This window comes from Platalea leucorodia (assembly GCF_965183815.1).
Source record: "Platalea leucorodia genome assembly, chromosome: 1".
Taxonomy (NCBI): domain Eukaryota; kingdom Metazoa; phylum Chordata; class Aves; order Pelecaniformes; family Threskiornithidae; genus Platalea; species Platalea leucorodia.
Genome location: NC_138823.1, coordinates 14,629,041 through 14,652,591, shown reverse-complemented (window position 1 = coordinate 14,652,591; position 23,551 = coordinate 14,629,041). Strand labels below are relative to the sequence as shown.

General features: G+C 37.4%; 2 protein-coding genes across 3 annotated transcripts in view; one reads left to right on the top strand and one right to left on the bottom strand.

Annotated features, from left to right (window-relative positions):
- The window catches only part of MRPL13 (mitochondrial ribosomal protein L13), a gene marked incomplete at its 3' end in the record, with an annotated part of 39,813 nt that extends 29,384 nt beyond the window's left edge, over positions 1-10,429 (bottom strand). The window contains exons 1-4 of one of the 2 annotated variants that reach the window (XM_082310498.1): positions 10,273-10,429; positions 9,461-9,584; positions 4,545-4,638; positions 2,837-2,897 (exon numbers count right to left, since the gene is read on the bottom strand). In XM_082310498.1, the coding sequence (XP_082166624.1) occupies positions 2,837-2,897; positions 4,545-4,638; positions 9,461-9,584; positions 10,273-10,299 (306 nt within the window). In that variant the 5' untranslated portion in view covers positions 10,300-10,429. The remainder of the gene's footprint in view (positions 1-2,836; positions 2,898-4,544; positions 4,639-9,460; positions 9,585-10,272) is intronic. The other variant, XM_082310497.1, reaches the window with a different exon arrangement.
- Positions 10,430-10,476: 47 nt separating this feature from the next.
- MTBP (MDM2 binding protein) overlaps positions 10,477-23,551 on the top strand; it is a gene marked incomplete at its 5' end in the record, with an annotated part of 29,226 nt that continues 16,151 nt past the window's right edge. Inside the window, 12 exons of the mRNA XM_082315437.1 lie at positions 10,477-10,558; positions 11,017-11,097; positions 12,139-12,212; positions 12,331-12,476; positions 12,968-13,026; positions 13,929-14,073; positions 15,597-15,714; positions 16,300-16,434; positions 17,111-17,205; positions 17,987-18,059; positions 19,660-19,777; positions 22,444-22,617. Coding sequence (XP_082171563.1) covers positions 10,477-10,558; positions 11,017-11,097; positions 12,139-12,212; positions 12,331-12,476; positions 12,968-13,026; positions 13,929-14,073; positions 15,597-15,714; positions 16,300-16,434; positions 17,111-17,205; positions 17,987-18,059; positions 19,660-19,777; positions 22,444-22,617 — 1,300 coding nt within the window. The remainder of the gene's footprint in view (positions 10,559-11,016; positions 11,098-12,138; positions 12,213-12,330; positions 12,477-12,967; positions 13,027-13,928; positions 14,074-15,596; positions 15,715-16,299; positions 16,435-17,110; positions 17,206-17,986; positions 18,060-19,659; positions 19,778-22,443; positions 22,618-23,551) is intronic.

The window sequence follows — 23,551 nt, the reverse complement described above, 5'->3', positions numbered from 1 at the left end:
GCCTTAACTGACCTAATAGTTGACACTGCTTTGAGTAGGAGGTTGGACTAGAGATCTCCCAAAGTTCTCTCCAACCTAAATCATCCTATGACCCTATGAAGAAATGCATGTGCACATTCAAAATTCAGCATAAATCCTTCTGAAGCAGTGACTACTCCCTGCAAGGAATATAAAGGTCCAAAGTTAGTAAGATAGATACAATGATGTCAGCCTCCATTAAGTGAGAATATCAGATCATCATCCATCCCTATCTTGGTACTTTATGAAGGAACTAGAAACGATCAAGGATGATATTGCAGTAAACATGTCTAAATTCTGACAACTAGACTTATGACTTTCAGCCCCCCATGTAGACATAAACTATACCATTTTGTATCAAATTACGCATTATAACCTTTTTATTTAGCTGTTAGCTGTGTACCAGTTTTTCCCGAAAACAGTCTCTCTGTATACTAGAAACTATGTTTAAACAAATCTGTAATGGAAAAAAATATTTATCTTGGGGATTTGTATGTTTGAATTTAGACATATGTAAGTAAAGACATTGCTAAGCCGTACTGCAGTCCTATCATATACACACATTCACGGAATCTTAGAAGCTTTAATCTATTTCTTACATAAACCGAAAATAGTCATATCCATTGCAAAATCTCTATGTAACATCACACAAGTTTAGAAGGTGTTATGTCAACATCCTTTTCCTTGGAAGTAGTCTCTTCCATTAATTTAATGCCTTAATTTCTGTAACAGCACTATTTCCAAAAATAATGTTGAGTAATCTAATGAAGCACTACCAGGATGAGCTAGCAGGAGACAATAGGACCAAAGGCAGAGAAAAAGCAGTAGCCTGAAGGATGAAAATGCTTTACAGAATGAACACTTTGATTCCACAGAAAGACACAGTCTGCTTCCTACAACCTTCCTAATTCCACTGGCTTCACATGAATTGAATTTAACTTGATTAAAAAAGGTCAGGTCTCTCTTTAATTCAAAGAAGTGAAATAAAGTGATTTATAAAAGTCTCCACAATAACTATGTGTCATTTAGATCATATTTTGAAGATCCAAATGCTACTTAGGCTAGGCACTGTTCTCTTTACAGTAATCCTTTTTCAGGTTTTAATAGCTACTTCTAAAAATAAAACATGTTAATAAAACACCATCATAATTTCCATCTTTGTCATATCCCAATGTATTTCACACAAAAACAATTCAACTAGTAAATAAATGTTTCTAGTCATAAAATCACCGGTAACAGCTACACATACAGAATGTATCATGCCAAATTACTATCCACTCCTATTAAATCATGACAAAAATACATGAGAGATCGTTATGAGAGGGACATTCAAACGCTTCATCTTCAATAGAATGAAAGAGTTAATTGCTGAGGGCTCTCCACAATTCTGTTTAAAAAAAAGTGTCTCTCATTAAATTAGACCAAGCCTTGAGCCACATCACCATTTGCTGAGCCTCTGTCCAACATGCTTTAGTTATTGGCAATGCATTTAATCCTCCTCTGTTTGCACAGAAATTCATCTGAGTCTGGCAAGAAAAGAGGTATTTCAGAATGAATGCCAGAAGCTAATTTATAGAACATCCAATTCTCAGGCCCTAACAAACAAGTTGTGCTACACTGCCTCCCAGTGCACAGCGTCTGCCTGAAGCTCAAATGAAAAAGGCTGAAGAATCTACTTTAGACATAGAACTACCAATAATTCCCAAAGGAATTATAACTATCTTAGAGCTTGTTCTCAAAAGCATTTAAGTTGTTTTGAAAAATTCTAGACAGAAGATAATATTGAGCTGTGGGACTTCATTTCACTTTAAATAAAGAAAGAAACTGCAAAAGTAAAAACAAAAACCAGGAAATTCATATGGCAGATTGCTTTTTTTATTGACTGCTTGTACAAAATATTTTATAAGAGTGTCTTGGGACAAACCAGGATTTCTAAATCACAGATAAAAAATCACTGACAAAACCCAAGAATTTTACAGGAGATAAAATTTCTCTAGGAAAAGGAAGAAGCATTTTTATATTTCATATATAAGGTGACCCAAGACAAAGCATTTCAAAGTTAACATAAACATAGATATCTGTTAATCTCTGTGGGCTTCATATCATGCTATGAAACACTAGTACTTAAGAGAACTCAGTCCTCCAATGCTGACCATTCAAAACCCTAGCAGAAGTAATTTCATAAGTGGGTAAGTCAACATCCCAAAATGTTCATATCTAGCACCCTATTTTTTTAATCAGTAACAAACACATCAACACTGAATTTCATAATTTATAACAGTCTAATACAGGCATTTAGTAAAGAGGCTTAAGTTCAACGTAATCACCATTTCTGATTCTTTCAGAGACTATGAACACACAATATTGCAGAAAAGATTTTAAAAAATAATCATTTAACAAAACCTACAGTTGAATTTTACTGGCAGAAAGAGGCAGGTGTACTTGCTAACATTTTTAAGATTAGCATTATTCTTTCTGGCTCTTAAAAAAGCAGTAGGGTCGTTAAGTTGAAGTACAGCTTAGCCAAGTCTAACTTCAGGCAGTTCATTTACGAAAAAGGTCAGATCCCTGAAACTAAAAGCAAGTGAATCAAAAACGAGTGAAGCATGGGCAGCATGGAAGAATCACGAAAATGCACAACCTACAATCTAACCCTCAAAACGTGCTGTTTACAAAAACACTGTCACAAGCCACACTTCTAAGAACTCTTAGCAGAATGTCTGTAATTTAGCTTTAGACATGCAGGTAACTGATCCCTTCTGTTTAGGGGAACTAATTAAACGAAAACAAATGAAAGGGAAGAAGGAGAAACACTTACAGCAGTTGGATCCTTCAAATGGAGCTGAGTTGCTGTCACTTGTTTGAAACCACCAGGATAGCTAGAAAAACAGAACAAGCACATAAGCTTAACGCTATATGCTCAAACACGATGTTAACACAAATATCACTACATCTTGAACAACGGTGTAATAATATTATAAGCCTTCAAAAAAGGAAGTTGTTCTCACGAGGCCAACAACTAAATTTTATTAGAAAGATTCTATTCTGTCAAATATCTAAGTAACGCCATTTGTACTTTCTTATTTATTCACTTGAGTATTAAAAAGTTTGTGTTTCACAACCAGATGGATATGTTTTTAACACTGCTTATTAAATACACCATCACAGCTACAGAATACAATGGGAGTAAGATATGCAAAATTTGAAAATATTTCAAGATGATCAAGACTCATAACCAGTCTGTGGCTGACATACAAAACAACCATTTCGAACAGTATTTATTATTTTCTTACTATTTTAAATAAACCTTAGCATGATTTGGCATATCTACAGTAATAAAATTTGACTTCTACTGCAATGCATCCACCTTTTTAAAGTCTATGCGATGTGGTGAAGTTGCATTAATTCACATATATGCATATAGTTTAAATGAGTGATACAGTGGTGCAAGAAATTACACGGATGTCAGGTAAAGCTGGGTTTCATTCTGATTTAATTACGTTATTAGGTATCAACCTAAGTGAAATGAAAATAAACCCACCATCATTAAAACTTGTCCACTCAGGGAGCTGCACAGATTTAAGTATTTGTTTTAATTGTACCGTTCTTTTCGCTCACTCAAAACCAACTTAAGTACTTACGCAAGTGCCTTAATTTAGTGATAATTTTTAAGAAGTCATAGGAGTGGGGGAGAGAAAAAAAAAGCACTTTACTTTCCATCAACTCTGAACAAGAACTTCTCAGCAATTCAGCAAAGGAATTTCAGGACTGATATATTAGTACTAGCAAAATTAGCCTTCTCAGTGTGATTTATTCATCTCCTGACTGGATACATTTTGACACTTAGAGATTATTATCTAGGGTTGTCATTGTATAAAATAGGAGCAACTGTTCTTATTTGACTAAACTAATAATTACCATACTGTCTGTAACTGATTATTGCACTTCCATCGGTGAATAAGTTATGTCTTCCAGAATAATATACTGTACACTATTGTATACATCAGTACATCTTGAGAGCATTTAATTTCTTACTAGTTTTTCCAATTTCTTTTTTTTTTTTTTTTTTTTTAATCCTCTGATTCAATAATAGATCAATCTTGATATTTACTGTTAGGTAAATAGGTACTGCTAGGATAAAGTAATCGAAGTTGGCAATTGTATATATCCTAAATGTGCAATGCCAATAGGAATGTCTTCTACTGCTTAGTAAATAGAATAGTCCTGATCATTGGGTCCATGGGTTCCCACAAAACAACCTGCCTCACCAAATCTGTCAACTTACTCAATTGCTCTGACTACTTTTCAGTTAGATTATTTCCCTAACAACATATACTGGGGAAAAAAAAAAGACAGACAAGGAAAAACAAAGGTTTGCATCATTTTAAACATCCTAACATATACAAACAAAAACCTAAACATGTAAGTAAGAATTCCCTTTTGAACCGATACGCTAAAAAAAACTTTAAGAAAATATGACATTAAATTTACCACTAGCTCATTTGAATATTGATTATAAAGCTTACCCAGTATGTGAAGAATATACTTTCTGTTCCCATTTGTTACCAGAGAAGGCAATATGTCTGGTATTTATTATGACAACATGGTCTCCGCAGTCACCTACAAGGTAGAAATTAGTGGAAAATACTAAGAGAACCATTGGGGCAATCAATGAAAATAACAACTATAAAGTGTGTGATACATACACGGTAGCACATAAATACATATTTCGTAAAGCCCAAATTTAAAAATCTGAGCTTTTTGAGTCACACCATCCAAATCTCCACTTAAATACCAACCTTAATTACTATTTTTGTTAGTACTGTCAGGTTAGAAGGCAGGTGAGCAAGTGAAATACCATCAGACTAGATAATTAAACCATTGCAATTATTCAGCTAAGATCTGGAAATCTGGCTGACAGGCAAGTGTATTATTTTATTCAACACATGACGCTGCATATGCACCTATATTTCAAAATACCCAGAATAAAAAAGGGTTAGTTCTAAACAACAATCCAAAATATTTGTTTAATTTTAGTCTTCTCATAAAAACAGCACCAATGTTTACTGGAGGACTGACTATTCTGGACAAGTAAAATAATTCTACTAAATAATTACAGCCTAGGGCTAAATATATAAAAGAAACAAAAAGACTGGGGGAGAGAAAAGCCGCACAAAAAACCTAAAACAGCTTTGTTGGGAAAAAAACCCACATTTTCAGCAATCAAGCAGGAGTGAATGTTACAGCACATTCAGATATGTTGAGTGTTGTATCAGCAACTTTCACATCAAAAGTTTTTAAAGTGCAAAGTCTATAATCTACTACCTTCCCAGAAAGTTACTTTAATAGATCTTCTCTACTAATAAAGTGCTAGTAAAACCCACACCGTCTCAAAAATATGATGAAAATATGAAAAAAGATGTAGTTTTTCATTTCAGAAGTAATCATCTTGGTCAGCTGTATAAGCTATAACCACCCATTCAATCAATTGGAAAATGATTTGTCCAAAGTTCACTCTCGTACGCATTACCATATTGGAACAACAAAAGTATTCAGAGAGTCTCATTTAAGTAAAACATTTTTGAGTAGGTAACAAAGTAGCTACACTAAGAAGGACTTAAATTGAGCATACATTATTTTCTGGGAGCATATAATTAATCAATGCAAGTTTCACACCCTGTTTAAGTTTTCTTCCACTTTTTAACCTTGTGTTCTTTTAAAGCTCTACTTTCAACTACAGCTAAAGTGCAAACGCAGTTTGAACATCTTTCTCGATGCAGCCTTTCACTGCTGACAGATCAGTTCTAAAAACACTGTACATCTAAATAAATGTCAGGGAACTGACATTGGACTTTGTACCTTTTTTGTTTGTTTGGGTTTTTTAGGTTGGGAAGAACACAGAATAAGCTCATCTAAGGAAATTTTTGCCAACAGTTCTCCACTTTCATAAACACTGAATTAACAATTCCATACACCAATAGATCAATTACAAACAATTAAGAGCCAGGAGGAAAACTAACCAGGATACTTATGCGCTACCTGAACAATGACTGCAACCTGTTCTTTTTAAAGTAGACTGAATTTATGGATTGGTAATGTCTCCTTCAAAATTTTAAATTAATACATTATTTTCCACTGGTCTTTAAACAGTGTTGTTCCATCACCTCAGGGACGGGTGCACTTAATAGGAAGAAAGCAAAAATATTTACCATCTCCAGAAACACAGCCAAATTGCATCCTACTTCTGAAAAATATTCACAAAATACCATGCAAGAAAACTCTTCCTTTAGGCTATTTTCATAGAATAGTTTGAGTTGGAAGGGACTTTTAAAGGCCATCTAGTCCAACCCCCCTGCAATGGGCAGGGACATCTTCAACTCGATCAGGTTACTCAAAGCCTAGACCAACCTCACCTTGAATGTCCCCAGGGATCGGGCATCTACCACCTCTCTGGGCAACCGGTTCCAGTGTTTCGCCACCCTCACAGTAAAAAATTTCTTCCTTATTCCTAGTCTAAATCTACCCTCTTTCAGTTTAAAACCATTACCCCTTGTCCTATCACTACAGGCCTTGATAAAAAGTTTTTCTCCATTTTTCTCATGAGTCCTCTTCATATATTGAAAGGCTGCAATAAGGTCTCTCCAGAGCCTTCTCTTCTCCAGGCTGAACAACCCCAACTCCCTCAGCCTTTCTTCATAGCAGAGGTGCTCCATCCCTCCGATCAGTTTTGTGGCCCTCCTCTGGACCCGCTCCAACAGGTCCGTGTCCTTCCCATGCTGAGGACCCCAGAGCTGGATGCAGCACTCCAGGGGGGGCCTCACCAGAGCAGAGCAGAGGGGCAGAATCACCCCCCTCGACCTGCCGGCCACGCTGCTTTTGAGGCAGCCCAGGATACGGTTGGCTTTCTGGGCTGCAAGTGCACGTTGCCAGCTCACATCCAGCTTTTCTTCCACCAGTACCCCCAAGTCCTTCTCCACAAGGCTGCTCTCAATCCCTTCAGCCCCCAGCCTGTACTGATACTGGGGATTGCCCCGACCCAGGTGCAAGACCTTGCACTTGGCCTTGTAGAACCTCATGAGGTTCCCATGGGCCCACTGCTCGAGCTTGTCCAGGTCCCTCAGGCGTGTCAACAATTTTCACGCTATAATTTCGAATTATTTTTTTATGAAGTAAGTATGTTTTCCTCAAGAAATACTCAAAATAAGGCCAATATATTCTATTACATCATGGTATATGCACTTTGTTACATACAACATATACTTTGCACCTCTTCAGATAAAACTAAGCTGCCACAGTAAATCCATTTTATATCTCTGTGTGTTTATAACTTCGGTAATTCCTATCATGCAGGAAAAACACATGCTTCAGATACATGACTTTTTCCTCCTACATTTTAACTACGGACTAAATGGTAATTAAAGGTACATATTGTCAACTGTTAGCTCACAAGACTGACAAACTACTTGCCAAATCTTTCATCAGAAGACAAGTCTTCGCCGCTGCTTCTAGCTATTATAAATGAACATTGCAATCTAGAGTAACACCTGGGCCAGATCGGGTGTGCGGGACACTTCCATCTAGCCTAGACTTCTTTGAGGATGCAGAGAACAGCAGCAAGTCCTACCCAAGCAACCGAAGTGGCTCATCTACACTGGCTCACAATCCAACATAAAGAACCAGATTGCCCAATTTTTGAAAAATCTAGCCCATTATTTTTTGGTCTGTATTGTGAAGCTGCTCACAAAGATAGGATGCAAGGGGATGAGCGTGGAGAGAAGGGGAGGTGCAGAAGAAACCTAAAAATCCAGATTCAAACCTCCTGATCAAGGCTGTATTCCCTTATTTAAGGCATATGGTCTGACAGCACCTAAAAAGATGAGACTTTGGAGAATAATGAAAGATTATCCCTAAACCGGAAAATAAATATACTTTATGGAGGGGTATCTGGATATCAAATTAAAAACAAAACAAAAAATCCCCACGATGTTATTCTCTCTAAGGAACTGTTATCTCACAGACACTAAAATATTTCTTGTTAGCTCAGAAAAAAAAAAGAAGAAAAAAAAAAGAAGTGTTAAGTACACCAACCACAAATTCATGCATACTTTGCTCTCTTAGAGACTATCAAATGTCTCTCAGTAGTTGTAACCTATCAATGTCGATCTCAGGTGTAATGCGTTTGGTACTGATTTATAGAATACTTTAGACCAAATAAAGTTATCCTTGAAATGACTTTCCAGGATTTTATAACTTCATGGACATAAAAGTATCAAAGATCTTTCCCACAGGACAACCAAAAACATTTCCTCTCAGTGTCTGCTTTATTTTTCAGACAGCCTTAGTCTCCAGTGACATCTTGTGGGTAAGACCCAATTTGCAACAGCAGAACTCCTATTTAAAACATCTTTAGAACAGTACAAATACTACCTTCTATTATGAAAAACAGATCAAGTATAATTTTAGTATGTACACTCTACATGTATGAGCAAAGTTTAATGCTTCCTTTATGTTTCAGCAATGTCTCTTGAAAAATTTGCATGAGTATTACAGGAAACACCGTACCATCAATATGAGGGATCTCCTTTTTATTATCTATAAAATGTTTATCGCCACAAGACAGGCACTATGGTATTACAAGTAATGAACAAGATCACAGATAGATCTTTACTGCTGAATCTTCTTATTTGCAGAAAAGCAAAATTATTTTTTCATTTAAGCAAGAAGATATCTTTCAACAATGATTATGTCTCCCATTTAAGAATCATACAGGTTCCAGCCTCATCATCACAGAATGTCTGAGGTTGGAAGGAACCTATGGAGGTCATGCTGTCCAACCCCTGCTCAAGCAGGACCAGCTTTTGAATATCTCCAAGGGTGGAGACTCCACAACCTCTTGGGCAACCACTTCCAGTCACCCTCACAGTAAAAAAAATGTTTCCTGATGTTCAGAGGGAACCTCCTGTGTTTCAGTTTGTGCCCGTTGCCTCATGAAGACAGGACTTCTCTACACCTTATTCAGAATGAAGAAGCACTCCAACTTTGTGGTGTTGAGCAGCGACTGAAAGGTACCATTCAGAAAATCTAATCAAGAATCACATCAGTGTTTCATTACGTGCACTGTGAATTAAATCTTTATATCTAAAATCAATGCAACAAAACACATTTCAAGGTTTCAAAAAAATGAAAGCACAACCCACTGTAATTCAGCTACCAAAAATAAATTATGAATTCATAACGAGCTTTACATGGATTGGTAAAAACAATGACATAAGGTTGTAGAGGGGTATGAAGGAAAAAGACAAGAAAGAAAACAAAGACATTTATAATTTACAAACAATTGAAAAACATAACCTTACATATCAGGCTTGATTTTAAAACTGAAATCAAAAGAAAAATACAAGTGAAGGGAAGAAAATTTGCTTTTATCTACCGCAATACTCACTTAGTGCATGATAAATAGGTTTATGCCTGCCTTCAAGTCTGATTACAGTCACAGCTGCTATTTTTCCTGGTGGCTGCATCTTCGCATCGAGGAGGTACCAGGCTCTGGCAAAAGTAGCCCATTGCTAAAGAGAAAGAGATGTAGTGCTTAACATAGTAAAAGAACACACTACCGCACATAAATCCAGCTTTTCTAATTAGAAATCCAGCTTCTCTAATCAGATCAACACTATTTTTACACTCCAAAATAATAGAATAAATAGTAGTATTCAACAACACCCCCTCCAAATAACCTTTAAATGGATAGAGAACGCCACTACACACTGCCATACACCCACTGCTGTACGGGCTTCCAACGTATGTGGCTGCAACACCACTGAAAGGTTACCAGCTTTGAGGGTTTTGTTTCAGAAACGAAGATCTCTGGCTGCAAGCCTCCATTACTGCTAACTGAACTGTAAAACCGCTGTAGGCTATTTAATGCCCGACAGCTCTCTCCCTCTCAGGGAAGGGCACAACTCCCCCAGATGCCGTTTTACGAACACGGGCAGGCAGCGGGTAGCCTTGTCCCTCACAGTCACACACCCGCTGACCGCTACCGGCCCCTCAGGGCGAACGCCGGCGCGCAGGGGCGCAGCGCGACGAGGGGAGGCCGCCGGCCGCCCCGGCCCTCCCCTGGGGGCCTACCGCCCCTTCGCCCCGGCGGCCGCCATGGCGCGGAGAGCGGCCGTGAGGCGCCGGGGCGTCGCCGCCGCCGCGTGCCCTCGGAGGCAGCGGGACAGCCCGCACCGAGGGGGAGAGGGCCGCGCTCACCTGGGCCGCCTTGGTGTAACTGGCCATGGCCGCCCTCCCGCCGCGGCTGAGGGGAGGGGAAGGGGAAGGAAGGGAAGCGGAGCCCCTTGGCCGCCGCACCGGCGGGAAGCGGAAGCGCTGCCCTGCGAGGGGCGGTGCGAGGGCGGCAGCGCGGGCGCTTCGGAGCGGCGGCGGCTCCGTCCCCGTCCCCGTTCCCGCCCGGCCATGGATCGCTACCTCCTGCTCCTGAGCTGGGGGGAGCGCAGGGGCGAGGGTGCTGCGGCGGGCGGCCCCGGGCCCGGAGCAGGTACCGCCGCGGGGGCGAGGGTCCGGCGAGGCCGGAGGCCGCGCCGTGTGGGGAGCCGCCTGCCGCGGGGCCCGGCCGGGCCGGCTGAGCGAGGGCTTTTCTCTACGGTCGCTGGTCTGCGATCTGCGCCCCTGCAGGCTTTTCTGGACCCCTACCTCGTTAATCCCCCCCTTTTTTCAGGCTAAAAGTCTTTAATGACTTAAACCTTCAGAAACGTAGGGTTTTTGTGTTTTATTGCGACACTGCAATGTAGGTCTGTAGGGCGTTCATCAGATGTGCACTACTTTAACGAGAATTTTACAAAATTTGTCTTTTTAAACTCCTACAAATCTGCAGTTGGCAGGTTTTTTTAAAACTAGACTTCTAATATTTAACTGAATTTTATATTGTATTTGCAAGAAAGCAAGACACAACTTCTGTAATTCAGTAGTTTTAAGAAAAACTTTTGTTTTTTGCAGCTGGGACTGCTGCAGCTGTTTATCAGTTCCTGAAAGAAAGCTGTAACTCATCTATAAATGCAGATGTGAGCGCATTCCCAGGTAAATATAGTAGTGTACAGTAAGGTAAGGCAAATTTTATCAAAGAATTGGCCTAGGCACATTTTATGATCTAGGTGAAACAAGTTGGAAACTTAAGGAAACCCCATTTCTGCAGTGTGCCTAAACCTGCAGGTGGGACTGCTCCTGCTGCTACTGTTTCTGTGGAGAATTGATGTCATTTCAGCAGCTGAGGTGTTAGGAGATGATTAAATAGATTGGACACAAAAAATGAAAGAGAAGGGTTTTGAAAGGTTGACAAATTTCAATCCAGCTTAGCAAGGAAGAGTGGGAAAGGGCTTGTTTCTCATGTTAGTGGGCAGCTTGATATTTTCATTACTCCTATGATGTTTTCTAATTTTTTCAGTGGAAGCAATATTTGTCTGTTCGGTATCAATTCAGAACCCTAATGCACGGATATTTATTAAATCATTTTATCATCTGAAAGTAGATTTCTGAAGATCTGCTTTAGTACTTTTAGGGGTTGGGTGTTTGGGATTTTTTTAAAAATGCTTTCTTAGTTCTTAGTTTGGATATCTAGTGTTGAGCTGTTAAGGTTCATCTTGTCACAGCTGTCATATAATTATGATTCATGTGGGAAAACCACTATAAGCTGTTAAAATTCATGAAGATGGGAATGTTAAGCTGTTTCCAACTTCTGTGCTTTTTATTGCATAGAAATATTGAGAGAGCATCTCATTTTGTGCACTGCGTAAACCATATTTATGAAAGTTGTGGTTTAGTTCAGGTACGATACAACTTCTGCAAATGGAGCGCAATGTTGCCCGGAATGGAGAAGAGGTCAAAGATTTTCTTGTTCATTAACAGTCAGAGAATCAGTATTAGTTAGACACTTGCCAAGACACTTACCTATACCTTAATATGTTTAGAACTTAATTGTGATGCCAAAGGAAAGTAGAACTCAAGTCATTGTGGCACATTGAATGACTCGCATAGAGTCTTTCAACAGAGATGTTCATTGTAATAGGAAGACTAGATTGCAGTGGATTGATTATTTTAAGTAATTGTTTTATCTTTTTGCAGCATGTTCAGTGGCTGGTATTCCAGGTGTAAAGAAATGGTATTTTGCGAGTCATGTTATATGCGGTTATTATCAGGTAAGACATATTTTTTTTCAGAATGTAAGTTGCTCAACTGTCTGCCTGTCATTAGTGCAAGTTAGAACTGGGATGTTCAAAATTCTTTTTGCTTAATTAATTCTTTTTGCTTGATCAGTTCTGCAGTTCTGACTGGGAGGAAATAAATTTTGACACACAGAAAAATGAAGACTCTCTCCAAACAAGTATTGATGAATGCCTGGGAGCCAGACAAAATTTTGAGGAAGACGACAATAGCAGTCGAGAGTCACTGTCTATGACTGAGTATGCATATTATTATTTTTATTGAAAGTATAGCGATCTGACAATTAACAGTAATAACGCAAGGGAATCAAGAAAATTTAACAAGTAAAAGTTATTACCAAAGCAACAGTTAACTATGAAGAATCCCCTACTACTACTGAAAATAATTCTGTTTCATTTACCATAGCTTTAATTTTTTTAGCTACAGATGATTGTTATAGAATAACTGAACAGTTTCTTAATAGCTGACGGTTTTATATACAAAAAGAAGTTTCTTGCTAATCCGTCTTGAATCCTACTTCCAGTTTTACTGCAGATTGTTTTGAAGTCATTTAGCCTGCTTCTGCCTCAGTAGAAAGGAAGAAAAGTATATCTCATTCCCTAGTTATGTTTGTGCAGAATTTTAAAGATCTAAGATACTTACGTCAGGTAGTATTCATTAGTTGTAACTTTTTGTTTCTAAATGACTTTGTTCATATTTTGTTTCCCACCATGTTGCTCTTCGTTTTCAGTATTTATGATGAAGCTGCAGAAAGTCTGCATCAGTTAGCTGATAAACTGCCTGCTCCAGGTAATCTCGCTTAAAAAAGCAATCTCATGTGAGTTTATCTTTTTAGTTATTACTCCGAAAACTCAGCTGGTAAAACCATAGTCAAATGGAAGAATTCAGAGGATGTCAGTTTGTTAGTTGAATTAACTTGGTTTGCAGATCTTGGAAGTAGTTTAAGGAACTTGAGCATGATTGGTGTTGCAAATCAGCTTACAGTAGTTTGCTGCTTGTTTCTTTGGAAGGCCCTATTTCAGTACAGTTTAAGGTAGCTGTTTAAATAATTAATTTTTGCATCTGAAATGGCACCTATGTAGTAATAGACAGTAAGCAATATGAAACTCAACATGCAACCACAGGAAGTTTTTATGAAAAAAATGGAAGGTGTTGGCATCACTCTTACATCTGGTTTGCCAGCTCATTGCTTGTGGGTGGAGAGCCAAGAAGCTGTGAAGGAACATAGATCAGAACTATTGGATTCAGATTTTGTAAACTGGAGACACATATCGCCTTGCATGTTAGGGTTACCTAATGTTGCAGTAGTTGATTTGGGATAGCAAAGGAACTGAATGCGAAAAGAATGAGAAATAGCAGTTCAGAGGTGTTAAAAGGAGGAAAATGACATAGCATAGTTGTACTGGAGACAGCTCTGATCTGTCCAATACAGTGCTGAGTGAGAGAGGAGAAAGGTATAGAGCTGCTGTAACTGAGCGAATGGCAAAATACAATTTCTGTGTTAATCTAAGAGGAGCAGCGAGAGATGAGCTAAAATGCGTGAAAAGTGTTTTACATCTTGCTGAAGTTACTTGAAGTTGATCCTTAAGTCCATTTTAGTGCAGTCATTGATAATCAGTACTTTTCTATCTTTAAATGACTGAATCATTTACTGAATAATGGTACTTTGAGTCATATGTAACTTTTTATAGGCAGAGCAATGGTTGATGTAATACTGCAGGCTGTTGAACGGGATGGACCCAAGTTAAAAGACTGCTTACCTGCTATCGGTGCCCTGAAACACCTGAGAGAATGGCACTCTGCGCAAATCACTATTGCAGCAAGTGACTCTAAAGGGTATGCTGTTTATTTTAGGTCTATAAACAAGGTCATTTTTGTTTTGTGTTAGTGTATGTCAGTGGTTTAAAATAAAAACAGTGTCTTGAGTACTTTACATGTACACTTTGAAAATACGTAGATTTGTCTTCTATTATTGTTTGAGGGGAGGAATTTCTCATGCTGATTTATTGTAAATATATGCACTAACCAGAGGGGCAGGCAAAAAAGCAAGTCCTCTGAAGTTCCTGTTTCTATGAGAGCAGAAGGTTAAATATTTTCTCTTTCCTTTCCATCACTAGTGGCTTCAGTGTGCATACGATGTTTTGAAGTTGTACTATGCTACATAATAACTTGTATTGATTGTAGTTTTCCAGTTTTTGTAAAATGAGTACATAACTGCTGGTTTTACTTTAAATTTTATATTACCTTTGGTATGATATTTCAGGGAGAAAAAATAAAAGTGTCTGATTTGTCCCTTTTGAAAATGGAGTATAAATGCTAAATTACTTCCTGTATGCTTCTGAAGCGTCTTAACACTGAAACTATTAATTGAATTTGAAATTAAGTCAAGTAATTTCCTTACTGTCCTCCTCTAATTGACATATGTGGGCCATTATATGTCTCAGTGTAAACCACAGTGGTTTGTTTTTTTTTTCCCATGCAGTAAATTATTGTGTGGATATTGAATAACTTGGCAAAGTCTCCTCCAGTTCCCCTCCCTTCCACGCCCAAAAGATTCAAGTTTGCTTAGTAGAATATGTGGTTAAGCTTAATCCGAAGTTAATAAAACTGTTTAAAATTAAAAAGTTGAATGCCCAGTCCTTGGATAGAATAAGCATATACCTGCTATATAGTACTTCCTAAGGTACATGGAGGAAGATAAACTTATTGCAGTGACTTCCATGAGTGTTTCGTCTCAGCGCTCATTGAAATCCTCCTGTGCTGCCAGCTGTTGACTGAATAAATTTTTCTGCTGCCTTTTATGTAAAACGAGGCCATTTGGGCATACAGTTTCTCTGATGAAAGTTTTCTCACTTATTCCTCCTGTTCTGTTGATGGTGCTGATTTCTGTTAGAAGACAGACTGACAGTAGGACCCACAGATACTGGCTGTTCTCTCTCTCTGTTGTTGAATTTGGGTAATACTTGTGCTGCAGTCATATCTCTACTTACAAGGCTAACAACAAACCATCTAGGTGGGCCAGTGATAGCCCCAGTGATGGCTACCTGGCTTTGCTCCAGCTTCTAGCAGCCAGCCTTACTATGGTATGCCTGCAGCTTGCCATTGCCGGTGTTACTTGATGTCTGACAAAGTTCTTTGCTGTTACGTTCATGGAGGATATGAACGACTTCCTTTACAGAGCCTGAACTAGCAATTCTATAGTATCTTGTACTTTATGGAATATCAAGCTATATATGTCTGTCTTAACACACGCAAGACTATTCAGTGCTAAGAGGTAATAGGTAAATTCAGTCAAATTGCACTGCATGTTAATTTGTAATACTAAATTCAGTAAGGTTAATTCTTCCTTATTTTTACAGTAGCTGGCAAAAGATTGCAGACTATCTGTCAGCAGAATTTGTATCTTCAGGTAATGTCATGAATATTATTGATTTAAAAGAACTCTGGAGAGGAAGGATTCAGATATGGGAAAGAAAGGTAAAATAACTTTTGTCAGCTATGGTTATTTTTTTTAAAGCATCTGTGTACATCATTTAAAGCATGTATTTTACAGTACATTTTATGCTTTAAGCCAAATATGGTTTTGACAATGTAATTCAAAGAGGTAATGTGCAATGTATCTGGGTGGGTGGGGGAACAATTGGCTTTTTAGCATGATGAAAGGATAAATGAGATCAACGCATCAAGATCTGAATTTCAGAAATCCAGATGCTCTTCTCTGAAATATTTGCCTTAGAACTTCTTGTTCAAAATTAGATTGTTTTGTGTCTATCACGAATCATTATCATGTAACTCTGTAAGTCATTGTTGCAAGGACTTGTCTAATGTTTCTGAAAACACTGATAGCTTTGTGATTGTGAAAGACATTGATTACATTTTCAGTATTAAGGTTTTGGATACAGTAGTTTTTTATCTAAATCTAATGTTTTTGCTTAGTTTTATAGATCTGCTGGAAACAAATATAATACTAATTGTTTAAAATAGTAATACATGTAACTGGCTGAAGAGAAATAATTTTTCTCTCTTTTGACATGTTTATTGTCTTTTTTTTTTTTCCCCCAGTTTGGATCAGAAGTTAGGTTTCCAGAATTTTGTCTGAAGAGCACTTCAGCAAAGACATTCAGCACTTCACATTTAAGTTCTTGCTTTGCTGCTAAAAGAGAGCGACAATTGCGGAATACTGATGCTTTGCCAGAGGCAAGTATTCTTGATCTTTCTTTGAGCCACTAGAATTCATCTGTCTTACTTTCCTGAGAAAATTAGTAATTGGGAAAACCTTAGTCAGGATATAAAGCTGTATATGTCTGTCATAATTGAAAATTAAACATAACAGTAGTGATTGCATAAGATTGAGGAATACTTCTTTTGTTCATGTGTGTTCTCAAAACAGGTCCTTAAAATTTCAGCTGTTTGTTCTTAGGAATACGATGTTTCATGTTTTCCACTGGAAGTAGATATTTGATGGGAACTCCAGAATCATATTAGTTGATGAAAACAAAAATGGGTATTTATGAAAACTGATATCAATTAGGAGATTATTATTTTCATTGTTAAAATATATACATTTTGGATTGCATTTGTCTGTTCCTGGTAGATCTTATTTTTCTTTGAATTTGGATAAGAGTTACAACCTATTTGATGGACATGGTTGACATTCTAGAAAGTAAGTTTTATTAAACAGAATTTAATACCTTCCTTGGTTTTTATATAATTATGCTTAATATGGTATTGTCAAATGTTTTTCTCTATATTCCTTCATACCTCTTTCAGATGTACTTGTAAGGCAGACGCTTCCAGCAAAACACTTGAGGAAGTTCTACTGAGATAACATCGTATATAGTGTTACATGGTTTTTGATTTGATCTCTCTTCAGGTTTTTCATTACTATGGTCCTGCGCTAGAATTTTTACAGATGGTGGTGCTTTCTGATCTACCTTCCTTTTTTATATCGGATCTGGAATTCGAGGTGTATCCTTTTTTAAGGTTCTAAACTACTACTGATAATGGTACATAGCAGAAAGAAAACAATCGGGATCTACCCATGCAAGCAACACGAGGACTGGCAAGGGCTCATTCCATTCTAGTCTGCCAAAATAGTCATAGTGATTCTTCACAACTGGATTTTTTAATGTTGAAATTTAAATTACACTAACAATAACCAGCTATTTTTGATATTATTGCACATATACTTTGTCTGTTGATGTGTATGCTATTTGTGGGGAAAGAATAGAGAAATATTTACTGCTGTGTAAGTTTAAAAAAAAAACCCAACCTTACTCATTAGTGTATATAGTGTCCTTCACAATATAGAAACATTTTTCCACAAATCATGTTTTTATTGTGTAGGTGCAAAGTCTGTGGCAAGGTATAGCAGAGGAGTTCTTTTGAGTTGTGTATGCTGCAGAGATCGCAAGGGGTATTCCTATTGGTTTTAAATTTATGTACTTTTGGTACTAGTCTTGGTGTAACAATAGTAGCTTAGGCTGTATAAGCCTGTCAGGATTTTGAATATATAAGTATCTGTCTATGCCTGCCTATATTAAAGATGTCAGTGGTGTATTTCATCATATAACATTTCCAAGTGTACCACCTTGCCTGGAAAGGCGAGTTTCGTATGTTTTGTGGTACTGGAGTATCAAATATTAGACACTTGCAGTCCTTGTTTGAAATGTGATGGTAACATGATTTGTAAAATAGAGATGCATGCAGTTCTTTGTGAGGATGAGGTTCCTTAAACTGTTCTGTTCAGGAGTCTGGCAAGAAAGAGTACCAAGGAGACATCTACGCTGCTTTTGGACCAGATTTCTTCTCTCTCTGGGAAGGTAAAAACCTCTTTTTATTTAGGTAAAGCAGAAAAATGAAGATATGTATATTGCTCATAAAAGATACAACAAAAATATTTTTAAACCTAGTCTCTGTGTAAGCTCCTTCAATATTTAGTTCTAAAGCAAATTTAACTTTTAAAGGTGCATGCTATACAGGTCCTGACAATTTGTAAGCCCACTGAATATTTTTCTCTTTATCTTAGCTAAGTTTCGATCTCCTAGAACATTTTTTAACTTTTAATCCTATCCTGACACATAATTTCTGTGCTATCATAATTCAACTATTTTTTTAGCAAAAGGCAGGCATGTGTGCAGCCTACAAAATGTATCAAGCTAGTGTGAAGTGGTAAGCTTTTTTCTTTTGCATGTGCATATTCTGCTTTTCCATTCTGATTTTGGATAAAAAGAGATCTTGAAACATTTACAAGCCTATTTTTTTTTCCTCCCCCCCTTTGGAATGATAGTATGATTATTCATAGCCACAGCATTAGTTTGAAAATGTTTTTCCTGAATGTTTAAGGTGATGTATGCTTGTTTAGGAAAGTTTCTTTTTAGTGTTAAATCTATGCCAATCAAAACAGAGCCTGCAGTGAAAATGCTGTTAATTATAATGAATAACTGATGTTCTTTATTTACTGTGGAGTTGGTATTCTGTTATCAGGCTGTATGTTTCATCTTCAGCTTGTTATTTAGGTTTTTAGAAACTTTTTTCCTCCCCTGCCACTCCATTCTCCATTATCCTTAGCCAGAAAAGAAAGAAGTCCTTTTTCTAATGCTGTACCAAAAATACCTTTTGGAATAGGTTTATATTGGTAAATATCACAGGTAATTTTCATTTTGCATGAGGATACTGAACATTTGGTCAACTATCTTTTACACTCTTAAGAGCTTGCCTTTCTACTAGTTCTTTTAAAGAAAAAAACAAAACAGTTAAAATGTTCTCAGGCTACTTTTTAGAGTCTGCACATGTTGAATTGAATATGTTTTCAAGATAACAATTTCTCATAGGGATTTTTTTTCAGTCTACTACTGGAAATAGCACACATTTGTAGGCTTTTCTAATAGCTGTAAAAACATTGTTTTATTGCTTGACTATTCAAATATTTGTGCATTTTTTCTATTAGTGCTTATTGGCCTGAAATTTATGTACGGACATAAACCTAGTCCAGTATTGATTAATTGAAAAGGATAATATGTAGGGAGGACAAAAGTTACATGTTTCTCAAAGGAATGAAGAGTTGCTGATGCCAACTATATCTTTTGAATTCTGTTTTCATTCTGGATACTACTCTACAGAAGTGTTTTTAGCCAGATTATTGAAAGACTTGTAATAGGTAACAAATACCTTTTTAGGTATGAAATTATAAATTCATCAGTTAATGATCTCTCAACTGGAGCAAAAAATAAGCACAATTTTTACAGCTTCTGTGTCAAATGCTGTTCCATCTCAATTGATGTGAATGACAGGATTGTTAAGTAAAGATGTTTTTCTTCAATTGAAGTACATTTGAAATAATGCCAAATCAGTAGCTCAAGAATGAAATGTAAAACAGGTTTCAGTAATATTGCATGTATTGTATTTGCTCTCATTATTTAGGTGGGAGCTTTATTTACATTGCCATGTAATGTAAGCAGTGTAGTGATACCATCCCCTGCCCAGCTGAGTACCAAGAAATGGAAGGAATATATGGCTAGGAAACCCAAGGTCATTACTGGTAGGTAAAAAGAAGATGACTGCAGGTATATTTTGTTGTGGTTATATCTTTATGTGTATGTATATGTATATATATGGTGGGGTTTTTCTGTACATTTGGGATGCCCTATTTTTCTCTCCAATGCAATTAAGTCAGTGATTGTAATCTTCATTGACAGAAAAGGTTTTGGTGAATGTGAATACAGCTGCACAGACTTGTAGAGGAAAATTGATAACAACATCATGGCAAGCTTTAGGGAAACAATGCATCTCCTTTAAGCCATTTCTGTGTCCTATCTATCAGCTAAGATCCAGCTTCCACACACCTTTCTAAGGTGATTGTACAATCCAGGAGCGAAGAGGTTTGCTTCTGCAGATGGAAATCAAGTGTGCTTCACTTAGGTGCTTCCTTTCTCTCTTAAGCATTTCCAGAGGTTATTCAGTGCACTTGCATTTAATTTCAACCTCTTCCCGGGAAAATACAGAACATCAGGAAATGCTGGATGCCTCCATTCACCTGAGAGCCAATGTGCTTAAATAGTGTTTGAGAATGTGCTTCTTCTTCCTTATGGGGCTTATGCTGGTGGCAACTGACTCCTCTTACGCAGTGTGCCAATGCTTAGAAATTTGATTCAGAAAGGGAGAGAACAGAATCTGTGCAGACTAAGACTGGGTGGAGTTTCTCAGTCAGCCAGTATATATTCCCTGCAAGCAGAGGCACTGCACAACTAGCGACTGTGAGGTTTGTAGGCACTTGAAAACATCGGGCTTAAAGGAGCTTGGTGATAGCCCAGTGCTTCAAGTACTTATCTAGGACAGGATAAGATGTAGGATTCTGCCTTCCTATGTGATTTTGTTGTTTATACAGTGGTCTAATATATAATTCATGCAGATTCCAAGGAACAGTGACAACTTCTGTTGCCAACTGAAGATAGCGTTTGTGAACAAGTATGCAGATGAGGATGGCTGACAGACTGATATTCTTTCAGGTTTTGGGACAGGCAAAAAATTGAGAGGAATTAGGAACAGGGCAAGAAGCTTAATTCTATGGCGTGGGTGCTGGCAGTATATAGATTTAAAATGATCTCTGCTTGTTTGGATGTGGTAGAGCAGAGGGGGTGTGATTATAATGCTGATCACAGCAGCAGCATTTATACTGTGTTGGAGAGATACTACTGATGCAGTCAAATGAGCGCAAGATCCCCAGGGTCTGCAAGATCTTCTTTGTCCTGTGCTCCAGGGGAAGGGTTTTGTACAAGTATTAGCTGTAATGTGATCAGTAATACGCATTAGGCCTCTTGAGCAAAATTTAGAATAGGAGGAAGAACATGGCCATTTAAACATATTTGCTCGTTTAGTAGAAAACTATTTATTTTTTAGTGGCTACCACTAATCTGACTATATTAATGATTTGCAAATCCTTAATCTCTTCAATCTGTGGGAGGGTGTAATTCTTTGAATTGGTAGTTCTCAAATACTAATTAAGGTTAAAATGAGAAATAAAAGCTTTCCCATGAGGAATCAGCTTTGAGATGCCAAGATAAACTGGAAAAGGAAAATATTTCAAATGACTAGGGGAACAGGGAACAAGACGGTAGTGAAAATGTGTCTGGAATCTTTTTTTTTCTTTCTTGTTCTTTTCTTTCTTTTTTCCCTGGATTAACATATTGAGGTAGTGGGATTTCCCCTCTCTTCCCTTCCCTTTCCAACTTAAACTTTTCAAGAAACACTGGAATGCTTTATATTTGCTACTAACAAAAATTTATAATGCTAATAGACGTCAAGCTCTTCTTTTTTATTGAGACTGTGCTGCAAATATCTTATGAAATTAAGTGATTTGACTTTTAAAACTTAGTACATCAAGAAGTATTCATTCTCTTAATTTCTACATCTACCAAGGTGCTATAAAATGTTTTCTGTGTAAAAAGATAGCAAACCCATCTTTTCACTGTTACTATCAAGTCCTACATTAATTTATTTTCAAAACTGCATACTGTATGCCAGTGTTTAAAAGTAGAATGTGTTTATCTCTCACCCAGGCCATGCACAAGGGTAAAGCATTGAGTGAAACTCTTATTAATGAATAATGCAGCTTCCTTGGGAATTCCCAAATGTGTACAGTATTTCCTTTTCCTCTACGGATATATGCTCTTCCAGTGAACACTTACCATTATTTCAATCCACATATGCAAAAATGCCGATTTTTGCCTAGCAGAGGAGACCCTTCTCTAATCATTACGTATGTAGCCCACTGTTTGCCTAACTCTTCGTTGTTTCAAGGTAGAAATCTAACTTTGCCAGTTAAAGGCTTGTCTTTTACTAAGGCTGATTAAAGAACTTCCCTTGGTTGGTGGTTGGAGTTTCCAGATGTACTTTGTAGCCTGCATTGGAAAGCTGGCTCTCGCTACATTCACAGGAGTTCGGTGCTGGTAACATGCTAGCTTTAAGCCAGCAGCGTAGTCCAACTCATCTTTGCTGCTGTAGCTCATTTATTTTGCATGATCTTCAGTTTGTAGCTTTTTAAGGGGTAAATAGCAGCTGTAGGTAGTGTGTCTCCTAAAAAGATGTTAGTAAGATTTCTCACAGAACAGAAGAGGCCAAGTAGAATAATTTTGATGGCGAATTATAGCTTGCGTTAAAGCTGTTTTCCTGATGGTGTTTCACAGTTATGTCCTGATGTTTTTTAAGTTCCAGAAATTGAACTGAAAGGAGAATCTTGCCGATATTATTTCTTGCTACAAGGCAATGGCTCTGGAGGATGTAAAGCAACCTTGATTCATTCAGCTAGCCAGATCAATGGTACGGCCACTCTTGCTGCAGTAAATGGAAAGCTAAAGACAAAAACAGAAGAAACAGAGTCAAGTAAGAGTTATTATTTATTTATTTAAGAGTATCTGAGTGCAGGAAAATGCTACTAAAATGTATATGTTCCTTTTATTCATTCCAGTCTGTGTTAAAAGGGAGAAAACAAGGAGGAACATTACATTTTGATGAATATCTCTTCTTTCAGCAATATTTTTTCAAATTGATAAAAAAATATAGTAACAGCTTATTTATTCACAGAATTTACTACTACCATATTTTTTTAAATCAACTACGTACAGTTGTAGTCAGTCATTTCTCATAGCTGTGATTAGTTGTAAATGGTTTAATGTAAAGGGACGTCCAGGTAATATTAATGCAAAGCAAATTTGCAGAAACTTAAAGTTCAAAAAGGATGTATTGTTGGTATAAAGACTGACCAGCCCATGCCTAAAATCTAGTCAGTCACCTGTTGACAAGCCTGTTTCACTGATGATTTAAAATAAAAGCCGCAAGGCGGGCAGGCAAGTTGAATTTCATGATCATGTCTTCAGTTACTTGGCAGATGTCCGTATTACTGCAGAGTGGTTAGGATATGGGCTAGCAGATGATCAGCTGCTCCACTAGGTAAGAGCATGTATGTAGACATTTATCTTAGAGTAGTTGTCCTGTAACAACTACACATAGTAGATAACTCTGCTAATTCATGTATTTGCTCTCAATAACACTGACAAAGAGCAGAGTGACCTGCATCTTATCCTCTTATTTCCTTATTATTGAAATAAATCCGTGTGCAATATGACTGACTGCTTACCATTTGTCCTAATTAAAATCCCATTAGTATGGTGTCAGAAGACTGAAAGTCCTTGACCATGTGTTGGGAGAAAACTTTTCTTTCCTGGTGTCAAACTTAGGATCTTTTTACCTTCTTTAAATGTCAGTCATGTTAATTGTGTTGTCATGATATTGCTTTTGTACAGAAATTCAAAAATAC